Here is a 12,396-nt window from a genome sequence, read left to right on the forward strand (position 1 = left end):
GCTCACTTCACAATTAAAGGACACAGCTAGTAGATTAGGAAGCATAGCATTCATGTAAACAAGTCCATGTAGAATAAAAACTTGTCTTACCAATGAGAGATGCAAAGACAGTGGGATGAACTGAACTGTTGATCTATGAGAGAACCATGGCATCTTGCTGAACCCATGCATCGAATTCAAGGTTGACTTCATCAGTGATTTTTCCTTCATCATCCTTCAAGAAGGCAGGAGGACATTTGTTGGTTCCAATGACAAAATACACCATATTCCTGCTTCGAAGCAAGGGCAACATCTAGGCATGCCATAATGGATAGTTGGTACGATCCAGCTTTATATTTAGAAAGTTAAAAGCATTGGGAAGAGAGGGAGGGCAATGGGATTGGAAGAACTGGAACTTGACGCCATTGGGGAAAACAAAAAATTTAAAGCTTTTGGTCGTTAGACTGTCAGCTTTAAGATACCATAAAGGAGATTTGAAAACTGAATTATAATAGTCGAATTGTGTAAGCTAACTTAAATTTCTGGGTATGCATGTCAATTAATCTTATCGGAGGAGGAAGGAGGCAATATGTATGAAACTCTTCTCTGTGAAAGGGAAGGAATGCCCTTGCTTCATAGTTGATTTATTTCCCAAACCGAACTGATATCCCAAAATTCAGGAATACCAAAATTTTGGGTCGGTTTCAGATTTTAAAATCTCATCCCGAAAGGGATTGGTTCGGGAATCGAGCTTGGGCAGCCCTAGGTATTCCTCTTCACTTATAACTGAGAGGTCTTATCGATTATCGCTAAAGGTGAATTTAAACCACATTATTGTTAACCTATTGTGAGGATAAGTTCAACCCCTCCTTTTAGTTAGATAATATCGTTTATTCGAAAAAAAAAAAAAAAAAAAAAAAAACTCTTGAGACTTTTCATGAACTGCCTCATGTTTTTTGTACAATATTTTTTATAGTGTGGGCGCGAAAATTGACATAAAATTGTGCTAAAGTGTATATGGAAGATCTCACTTTAAGAAATGCTCATTATCATTTCTTCTCCTAAACATATTAAGAGGGTTCCATTCTCTTATTTCCTCAACCACCTTATATTTTCACCCCTAATTAAAAATAGAAAGAGAACATTTTCACACCTATGATTACTCCAACGTAACCTTAAAACTCCAATATTTTTTTTCCTTGAATCCACCCACTGTTCCCTTCATTAAACTCAATATTGACGAATTTATTGGTAAGTTGATCGTTTCTCAATTTCCCAACCTTTTAGATCTGTAAATTAAGCCTTCAAGCATCTAATTAAAACAAACAAATAAAACCAGATACAGTTAATATTTTGCTCTATGAAGACCAACTTTAGTAAGTTTTATTGTGGTTTATTAAACTCTTATCTCTCTGTATTCTTCGTCAATTTTGTCGATCAAATCAGAAAGCCCATCTGAAGAGCACCCAAACTAGTATTCGTCCTACTGCAAACAAACCCAAAGTTTTAAGTTGTTCCACTTTTCCACTATTTACGTTTATACCATGAATCATTACTTAAATTCAAAGAATTGCATAATATCTTTGCAAAATCAAAGTTCTCTTCAATATGAGATATGATATGAGCTGCAAACACCGAAAGGGAGCAACAACTTAAATCATATGCATCTTTCACTTGGTTTTGAGTCCGGTTGTAAGGAGTGGTAGTGAGCTGGAGAGAGACAAGAAGAGGCGGGGCCACCTATGTCACTCTAGTTCTAAAACAAAAACACTTTCTGTTTATTTTGTTTATGTCCTATGTAAGTTTGTAATTGGGTAAACTTGTCATTAAAACCTTCATTAAAAAGTCGGTGAGATAATAAGACAATGGGGTGGATGTGTCACTCTATATTTAAATTGTGTTTAGTTAGCACAAATAGGACTCTTTAGTATTGACAAAATTTTTTGTTAAGAGTTTTAATTTTCAAAGAAGATAATAGAAAACTAACAAATTATTTAAATCCTTCTGTTTTACTTTGGCAAGCAGTAATGGGCGGTTAAGAGTACGTCCACCAGTTGGTGGAAAGTAAGGGAAAGGGATCAAAAGATGTCTTCCAACCCAAAAAGTCATCTCCATCGGCCCAAATTGACAAGGGCAATTGATGGGTCAAGCACTGTCCGTTCAAAAGCCGAAGAAAAATAAGACCGACCTTGCAAAACGGGCAAGCTGACACCGGCCACTATTTTAATTTTTTTTTTTCTCTTAGAAGCGTGTAACACACGCTCGAAAATAGATGCGTGGCTAACAATAGCTGTAGGGGTGGGCCTCGCTGCAGCAAAGCCCCAGCGGCTTTTTGGTGTGGCTTGTTGTGAGCCGTTAGATTTTTAACAGGAAAAAATTAAAATGTCACCGTTGAGACACGTGGTGCGTTCTGGTGTATCCGTTTTCACATCATTTTGAAAATTAATGGTCAAGATTAATCCAACGGAAAAAAAAAAAATTTAAAACAGAAAAAAAAATGATAGAAAAAAAAAATTAGGCCATACGTTGGATGTCCTAGCACCATGCATTGGATGCCCCAAGTTGTGGGCTACTGAGAATAATATTGTTGTGATATTGTACTACCTTGTAGCGTTGTGATTTTGTTTTTTATTTGAAATAAATGATTGAAAATAGACAATCATTTCATTTTCATGGAACAAATTTACAAAGCATAAAAAAACTCTTACCCTTTTCAAACGGGTTAAGTTGCACAGACACAGGTACTATTCAGGGTGAATAGTAAGGACAAGTTAATTGCCCTTGCCTTTACCCTTGCCCTAAGCAGGTATTATTTACTGTAAATGGTAATTACCTTGTTGCAACTTCACCCTTTAGTAATCCACTAACAAGTGGACTTGCTGTTATATGACAGACATCTCAACAACGATGAGTTTCATTTTTTTTATGTAAACAATTTTGACAGATTTGTTAACAGATTTTGACGGTACAAGGGCAAAGAGAGACCCAAGTTGAGGGTTAGGGGTTATATGACAATTTTTCAAAGCACTTTTATTGTCTATGCATTCGTTCTTAATTTAATTTACTTTCTCGCAAGTAGATTAAGTTTCAATTTTTTTTACATTCTCTCTCGATCTTCGCCTTCACCGTTTCACAATATTTGGTTGTTCGTTCAAAGTCTTGTTTTTATGGTAGAGAAAGAACGTAGTTTGAAAAAACGTTCCTTGCTCGGTTGTTCAATCATTTGATTAGAAATCAAATTCAAGACGCAAACACAATAATTTTCACATCGTTTTTACGCTGGTCAATCTTAACAACGTAATAACACGCTCGCTCATCTAAACCAGAGAAAGATCAAAATCTTTCAAGACCGCCCGAACTGGTCCGAATACACTAAAAAATCTCACTCGCTTGCCTAAAGCTCAATACTTCGGTTGTAGCGTTACGAATAAAAAGAGCGGCAAATGGACAGAGAGAAATCATCTCTCTCCTTTGGACTCATAAGAAAGGATATTATCTTAATTCCATCTTTGAATGCCCCACTAATACGGAGAGTGATAAAGGCAAATAGATCAGATTATAGCGGAGCAGCTGCCGTCGCGGACTCCAAACTCCACTGTTACAGTGAGCGAGGCAGAGGCAGAGGCCAAAATCCAAACTCGAAAGAAAGGAAGGAAGGTAGGAAAAATGGCGATAACGCTCAACAATGGGTTCAAAATGCCAGTAGTGGGTCTGGGTGTTTGGCGCATGGAAGGAAAAGAAATCAGAGACCTCGTTATCAATGCCCTCAACCTTGGCTATCGCCATTTCGATTGCGCTGGTATCCAACTATCCATTGTCATTTCTTTCTCTCCTTCATTTTCTCACCTTAATTCTCACCGAACTTTACACTTTGTTCATATGGGTTTGATTTCTTTCCTTTCCTTTCGTTAATTTGTCATCTGGGTTTCGTTGCATCAACTGCTTCTGGTATGCTAGAGCATTGTGTTGTGTGTGCGTGATGTAGGACAGTAGAAATAGATAGTAATATACAAGATATCCGGACTCGCTCCGGCCTTTGGCATCATACCAGTCGAAATTTGGAATCTGATTCCGATTACAGATCATTCTTGTGCCTGCTAAAACATTTGAATCTACGCTCTCAGAATCATTTTTGCCCATATGGCGGTAATTCGTAGCTTGTTGCACAAATTACCTTTGCGGTTGTAACATGCGTTGACGAGTTAATGCTGCTTTCGGCTGATTACAAGAATGAACGAGAAGTTGGGGAGGCACTTGCAGAAGCATTTTCGACTGGGCTTGTTAAGCGAGAGGATCTCTTCATCACCACCAAGGCAAGCGTACTTGCTGCTCCAGCTGACTAGTCCATATCCGTCGTTGTCCAGACTGTGACATCTATTTTTCTTCCTGTTTCTTCATCCTTAATGCAGCTTTGGAATTCGGATCATGGACACGTTGTAGAGGCCTGTAAAGACAGTCTGAAGAAGCTTCGGTTGGATTATCTGGATCTGTACCCTGTTCACTTTCCTGTTGCCACCAAGCATACCGGTATTAATTCTTGGTTTTTGACTACTTTATGCAAAACTTCTCTGTATTATGTGACCTTTGCTCTACTATTTTTGAAATGTGGTTGACAATACTAGTGTGTGATTGAAAACTATAGATTACTCCAATAGGAAAACAGTTTACTTGCTACCAACTGATGTCTCTACAGTTTGGATGGTCAAGGACGTGATTGATGAGTGGAAAGAAAATTCAGAAGGTGTATAACATTTTCTGAATAACCTATTCTAACCAAACTCATTACAGGCTGAATAAGCTCAGTAAGAAACAGAAAGCAATACTAATCCAACTCGCTAATCCAGATCAAACTAGGGTTCCATGGATGATTCTAAAATTCTGAATATTAAAAAAATCAATGACTATGTGAGTAGTTTGGGTTAGGAGATAGAAAGGGCACATTGATTAGGTTGTGTGAGGAGAGTGAAGAGGAAATCAGACTGAGGGGCAAGTGAACCTAGAAAGATCTAGAAGAGGGGTTGATGAAGATAGTATTGGCTTGGGTTTTTCTTTTCTATTAGTAGGAGTGGAACTGAAGCGCGCGGGGGGGGGGGGGGGGGGGGGGGGGGGGGAGAGAAATTAAAGTGGGTGCTCATTCTATTACACTAAAACCTCTCTTGGGGGGGAGAGAAATTAAAGTGGGTGCTCATTCTATTACACTAAAACCTCTCTAAAGTAATACTATACAATGGAATAGCCTCCTTAAAGTAAATTAAAAAAACAATTCTGCTGCCAACTTGGGACCAATTATGCATTAGAATAAACTCTATATTGTAATAAGTTATAATTTTTCTTGGTCCCATCTTAAGGAAACACATCTTCATATGGTTATAATTGTCAATGAGTACAAAAATATGCAAGAAATAAAATACTTTGGCGTCCAAGGAATCCTATTTAAGAAATACAGCATTCCTAAGGATAAATAAGTCAAAAAATAATATTTTTTTCCTACACCTCTATTAAGTAATAACCTCTAAAGTTATAAAATTGGTTTGGTCCCAACTGTATAACTTTAGAGAGGTTTTATTGTATATTGGGGAAATGGGCATTCCCACCCGCAACCAATTCCAGAGTCCCGGATCCAACCTTAGTTTCTTTTTCATGTATGCTGGTTAACAAATGATTGTGAAAATTTATTTTGTTAAAACGGTGCCTTTAGATGATTAAAATATAAAAACGATAAAAAAAATTCATTCTTATCTTGGATTCTCGTACGAACTGTTTTCTTTTAGTTGTCAAATATATTCATTCCTGTATTGATTATTGAATTCATCTGTCTCTTTATTTGCATACATGCAGGAGTTGGTAGGACTGGCAGTGCTTTGGATGAGGATGGGGTGCTAGAAATAGACACAACCATATCTTTGGAAACTACCTGGCATGCTAGGGAAGAGCTGGTCTCTATGGGTTTAGTTCGTAGCATTGGAAATAGGTGATCATACAAACTTTGCACATTTCAAGGATCATTACTTGAATCAATAATGATATTGCGAATTTAGGTTATGTTTTCCTTTTACTTCCTATGCAATATATTACAGTATTAGCCATGCAAACTAGTTCATTTGGGGTATTTATGGGAAACCAACTCACAAAAATATAAGTGAATGTGCTGAAGAAAATTGAAACGTTGCAGTAATGTGTGTGCGTGTTAAAATGGTAATAAATTTTTACAAATACAGCTTCGGTTGGAGATATCATATAGTTTAGTTCAGGAAGGGGTTAACTATTGTGTCTTATTGCTTGTTGATGTATAATACAAACTTACACATGATATGTGCAGTTAGAGAAAGATTATAAATTATGGCGCAATATCACTAGGTTTATTTCAGTAATCTCTGAGTTGTGCCACACAGTATCAACAAGTTTGGGTGCTTCTGAATATGCACAAAATGATATGGGAAGCTCCTTTAAATTTTCCTTATCTCTTTCATGCTTAGTGCAACATATGGCACCAGCCCTAGTGGAAGATTCATAGTATATGTTCTGGCATTTTAATTTCATTCATTTGTCAATTGTTTTGCATATGAATTGTGCTCTGATGAAACAATTATCTGCAGTAACTATGATATCTTTCTGACGAGAGATTGCTTAGCTTATTCCAAAGTGAAGCCCGCCGTGAATCAGACTGAGACTCACCCATACTTCCAACGTGAATCTCTTGTCAAATTCTGTCAGAAGCATGGCATCTGTGTCACTGCCCACACTCCTCTTGGAGGTGCTGTGGCCAACAGCGAGTGGTTTGGTTCAGTTTCATGTCTAGATGATCCAGTTCTTAAGGTAAGCTCCTTTTTTTTATCACTTGAAGTTGAATTACTGGATTTATTTACAAATTACCAGTAAAATATAGTAAGATTGTTTCTTGTCAATCACATTCCTCTTTTGTCAGAATCTGGCTGAGAAATACAAAAAGACTGCTGCCCAAGTTGTTCTAAGGTGGGGCATCGAACGGAACAAAGTTGTCATCCCGAAGATGTCAAAACTTGAGAGATTGAAAGAAAATTTCCCAGTTTTGACTTTGAGCTCACCAAAGAGGACATTGATAAACTCATATTTATATAAATTTTACATCAAATTCACTTGTCTTTTCTTAGTTAGTTCCTTATATTTTTAAGCTATTTACTTTGTTTTTGTGTTTTGTAGGATTTGTCAAGTAAAGAAAAGAAAAATAGCACAAGTGGAATTTTAAGTAACAAATTCGTCAAAACTGCCTGTGCAAATCAGCTGACTTTGGAAGCAAGTTGCAGACAGCTCATAATGAATTAGAGAATGAACCTTATATGCTTGGAAAGCTACGGATGTCTATTTTCTGGAGGATTTTGCGGATTGTTAATATCATATTTGTTATGGCCGTTTTAACACTAAAAGGTTCCTAAGAGGCTGAACAGTTTGTAACTGAAAAGAAAGCATTGAAAGCAATAAATCCAATAAAATTAGCAGCCAAAACTGATGCAGCCAAGAACAAACCAGCTGACACCTATTCAAATATCAGAGGAAATGGAAAATTAAGTGGGAGTAATGGGCATAAAGGCTGCCCAAAGAGTTACAATTGTTTTAGCATTTCCTCTCACTTATTGTCTTCACTAAATGGCTGTTAGTGGGGTGAGTTATGGAGAAAAAACTGTGGCAGCAGAAAAGAAGAAAAGGGTTGCAGGTTGTAGCGGAAAAGAGCGAAAAAGACTGGAAAAAAAGAGTGGAAAAAAAGGTGGAAAAAAAGATAGAAAAAAAGGAAGGAAAGCAAGGAAAAAAGGCAAGGCTGCTGTGTTGGGAAAGGAAGGAAAGGAAGGAGGAAATTTTGGCATTCTCTTCTTTCAGTTTTATCTTCTCAAACTCACGTCTTTCTTTTGGTTTAATTTGAGAATTATGTGTAACTAATTTTTAGTAGTTAGGGGTTGTTTTGAAGCCCCGAATATGATTGCAAGTTTGTTATGACATTTCGTTTGAATTACTTTTATGAATGGATGAAAATTGGTTCACTACTTGTCTCATTGATGAATTCTTTATGTGTTTTCTACGGATGCATACTTAGTAAGCATATTTAGGATTCTAATGCTATGAATATGTGTGTGTCTGCCCTTGTTGAATGAGGACTTACATATGTTCTAGAGTAGTACTTGTTAATTGTGATTAACATGTGAATCAATTTCTAGGATAAGTAAGACAACGCTAGTACTTACGATGCCTTGTGATGACTCAAACTCTTTTCGTTCTTAATGATTTCTACTTTTTAAATCTATGAACACACCATTCTAGATTGCATGTTAGGGACTAAGTTAAGTTGAAAACGCCAATCTCTTAACATACTACGTAAGAAAGAGTAATAGGTTGAGTTCTAACATTGAGCCAACTTGAGCATCTTCATCCGAAAATGAAAGGACTTTGAATGAAACATAAAATGTTTGCATGATTATTTGGTGGTGGATAGCAATTCCCCTAACTCGTTTTTCTTAATTTGCAAACTACTTAAAATCTATTTTTGTCCTGTTTTTGTTTGATTTAATTTAAATAACAAATCAACTCTAAAAATCCCAAAAATTTGTGTGAGTGTAGCTCTATGTGTCTAGTATCTGTATATAAAATTTCGTAGACTTTAGATAAGTGTAAGTCGGTCTAAGAATTAGTTTTCGGTGGCTGGTCAGTAAGGACAACAGCCCAGTTTTTGTGACATTTTAAGTAGTTAGATAAAACAATCTTCTGCGGGAAAGACCCTTATTTTCATATGCTATAATTGACAAATCTTATTGTTAATAAGGAAAATTAATAGGACATTTGTGTGCTACTTTGTGGTGTGATTTCAATCCTATCAGACATGGACCTGATTGCAAAGGTAGACAGGAAACACCGGACAAACCAACCTGCCAAGTTCTGGGGCGTTGATCTGTTTGCATAGATTTGCCTGTAACTGTTCTCTCTACCCATGAGAACAAATGCCTTGTGGTGGCTAACAATAACAGAGTACTAGAGTCATGTTTCTTTCTCCGAGTTGTAAACTTCAAGCTGAATCATTCTTGAAGGTTGAATAGACATGTTAGATAAAACTCGTACACAAACTAAATTTGATCTTTCAATGAACCTACTCTTTTTACTGTGACTGTCTTCCCTTGTATGGCCTCGGTTAACTTATAAATTCTGTAACCAGTTAATTCATAGGGTTGATAGTGACTGTGTCATGTACTTATTAGATTTTATGTTTTTCCTTTGTTTGCAAGAGGTTGCTGAGACCAACTGTGCCTAAAGAAATGTGATACACCATGCTATTAGCGAGCACACTCAAATATTGCAGGATGTAGCTGCAGATCCTACTCTTCCTCGAACTAAATCCGTGCGTTGTGCTGAGTGCAAGCATGGAGAAGCTGTCTTCTTTTAGGTTATATGCCCAATCCTCTATATGTTGTGGTGAATTTTATTGGTAGTTATGCCTTTTCAAACTTTTGGTGTTAAGAGCACAATGCTAAATATTTTAATGTCACATAAATATTCCAAGTCATCAATTTTTTGGATGAAATTCCAACTACTAATCTCTTTATCATTAGATAATTGGACTCACAATGCGTTAGGGCCAGTTTTGCTATTAGTATAGTTAGCTAACTCTAGAAATGCATTAGGGTTAAGATTTTTTCTAGTGTTTGTAAACTTCTAGCGCTTCGTGTATCATTGCGTCTTCCCCTTCACTCTAGATTTCAACTAACTATTAACCAAGTATCTATTAAAATTAGTGACCATGGGTTCTTCTATGAGACGCTTAACTTGTATTGAACCCGAGTTCTTGTATTATTTATTCTAGAGAGATTGTTAGGTCACTTTGTATTGAAACATTCTTCTGTTTTGAGAAAATTTCTACCATTGTATCATTGGGAAGTCGATTTCACTTTGTCTCGGGGGGGGGGGGGGGGGGGGGGGTGTATGTCCACTACCATGCATATGGTGATACCATTTTGAACAGTTAGATAGAAGTCTAAAGTGAAAGGGAGGTTCTAATTGATTGTGATTGTGTGTTAGTGTGTGTAGGTTAGTAATATGTACGTTCAGTTCAGGGAGGAAGAACATGCTCAAGCTGCTCTTCTGAATCTCACTGGGAGGTTCTATGCAGGTTAGTTCCCTTCTTTTTCTTATCTTGATATGTTACGAACAACATGATCGATAGTTGTGATGGTATGGTGGTTTTATCGTCACTGTAATATGTTTCGCCGAAGTCACTTTCCTGTCTTTTGATTGATTCGTGATTGGTAGATGTATTGTGCTACATGACAGTTCAGTAGTAATAGTTGATAGTTGTATGGTTTTTCCATCTGTTAATTGGGGTTCATATTTCACTAAGATCGCTTTGAATTTCATCTAATCTTCTTTTATCCTCCGTTTAGTTCCTGAGAAACTGTATTGTGTTGTTGGATTTACTTCATTTAACAGTTTACATGTTTTCTTATATTTATTTATTTCTTTTCTTTTGCTGCAGCCATGTCTGTCCAAGAAGATGGATTGTGGAACATTGTGAGGGCCAGTTCTTTGGATTTCAATGCCTGGACTACTTAATTGAAGAGACAGGGTTGCAGAGGTGATGTTGACCCTAAAAATTACAAAGCCTACGTGGTGCGCAGGCCGAATAACTAATAAGCTAACTACGTCCTTCGGTTAAATGCGGGGCGTGCCAACTCGTCGGCCGAGGAGTAAAATTTGTTGATGTTGCGTTGAGCGCGTTGCTGACTTCTTTATCTTGCGACTGCGGTCGAGGAAGGAACAAATCTCGGCCTTTGGATTCTCGAGCCTAAAGACAAGGCTGCTAGTTCTACGAAGTTCAATATCAAATTCGGCTTTCAGGGTGCTGAATGTAGTAACCTGGTAACACCTCACTTCGCCGAGAAGGCTAATGAGATGACCTCTGCCAATAAGGATTTGAAAATCCTTCTCGACCGAGACTTGGATAAATAACCAGTCGGCCTTGACGCAGTGCTGTTTATCCAAACTGAAGGTGCTTCGGGAACGGCTGATTCTACGGCAACAGTGCTGTTTATCCAAACTGAACATGTTCGCCGGTTGCCTTCGCAGTGTTGTTTATCCAAACTGAAGATGTGTCAGCGGAAAAAAGAAAAAAAAAATCTCAAGATGTTTGAGAGGTTTTGCGCAGGGCAGTTGTGTGTTGAATTGGAGGTCCCTTCCATGTTGCACGACCTCTTGTATTTATAGTGAAGTCTCTGCTCACAACCTGATGGTATTTGTAGAATTCAATTGCAACTTAAACTCTTAGACGTGTTGTAGAATCCAAGCCGTGAACATCCAACCATCTTTGATTAAATCACAACCATCTTTTATCCCAATCTCAATTACCGCGCCATCAGGTGAAATCACAACGGGATAAAATGGCATATGCCATCTTTTATCCCATATTTCCACGTGCATGTGTTCATAAAATAAACAGCACCTTTATTGGCTAACTATCTAGGCAAGTTACCCCGTGCTGGATGAGTAACCCAATTTCCTCCACCTTGTTGAACAATCAACAATGGTTATCAGATCATCTTTATCTAAGCCAGCTAACTTTGATCAAATTCCAATGATAATACGATCTCATCTTTATCTCCATTGTATTTGTATAAATGCATGGAAGATAGTCTGCCATACTCCTAACTTCATTCATGATAATCATGCCATCTATCCACGAGATTGCACTAGTATTAATTCACACGGCATCGTATCAGATCACCATGACTTTATCACCCAACTGTGCTCTAGATAATTCAATATATTATTAAGAGATAATTATTATGATAAAAATCACAACATTATTCCTTAACAATAACTAAAATTATCCTGACTCAGACACCTAATGGCTTAGAACTTCATTCACTCAATAGCCTCGATCATTCGGGCCGATTGTGTAATTTTGGGTCCAAACAGGTGCGTTAGCTAGATTTTTGAGACATTAGATGAATTGTTTGGGTGAGTGTGAATCATCTAAGGTTTGGTAGAGAAATTGTTTTTATTTAAATGTGAATAATATGAGGTTGCAAAACTGTGAACTTCACTGTACTTTCTACATGTTCTTAGATATTTTTGTGATTGTCAACTGCCTTAGCATACCATGGTTTGCCCATGGTTTCGCATTAGTGATTGCATGCTACATTTTCTAAATAAGATCTCTATTATCATTATTTGTTCGAGAGGCTAGTTTTTGGCAAGAGTTGTAACTATGATTTGTTGTATAGGATATTATCATCACATGGATGCTTGAAGGCACATAATAGTTGCCTTGACCTCTAAGAATATATGTATGGTAAATGACCGTTGCTTAATCAAATTTACTATATGCTTGATATTATTAATACATGAGTACATGCTTTATCATTGAAGAAGTGAAATTCAATTCTGATATAAGTACATACTTTC

The 12,396-nt window shown here is 37.1% G+C and overlaps 1 protein-coding gene and 1 long non-coding RNA gene across 2 annotated transcripts; both read left to right on the forward strand.

Annotated features, from left to right (window-relative positions):
- Positions 1–3,315: 3,315 nt before the first annotated feature.
- Positions 3,316–7,391, forward strand: LOC137748018 (NADP-dependent D-sorbitol-6-phosphate dehydrogenase-like). Its single transcript, XM_068488125.1, has 5 exons — positions 3,316–4,506; positions 5,818–5,950; positions 6,576–6,795; positions 6,905–7,024; positions 7,263–7,391. The coding sequence occupies exons 1-5, from the start codon at positions 4,383–4,385 to the stop codon at positions 7,389–7,391; spliced, it is 726 nt and encodes a 241-aa protein (XP_068344226.1). The 5' UTR covers positions 3,316–4,382.
- A 1,436-nt stretch (positions 7,392–8,827) lies between these two features.
- LOC137748506 (uncharacterized) lies at positions 8,828–12,077 on the forward strand. The gene is made up of 4 exons (XR_011070071.1): positions 8,828–9,382; positions 10,024–10,105; positions 10,469–10,567; positions 11,908–12,077. It is a non-coding gene; the product is annotated as an uncharacterized lncRNA (long non-coding RNA).
- Positions 12,078–12,396: the final 319 nt, after the last annotated feature.

The sequence above is a fragment of the Pyrus communis genome, chromosome 10 (assembly GCF_963583255.1).
Source record: "Pyrus communis chromosome 10, drPyrComm1.1, whole genome shotgun sequence".
In the NCBI taxonomy this organism is placed as follows: Eukaryota; Viridiplantae; Streptophyta; class Magnoliopsida; order Rosales; family Rosaceae; genus Pyrus; species Pyrus communis.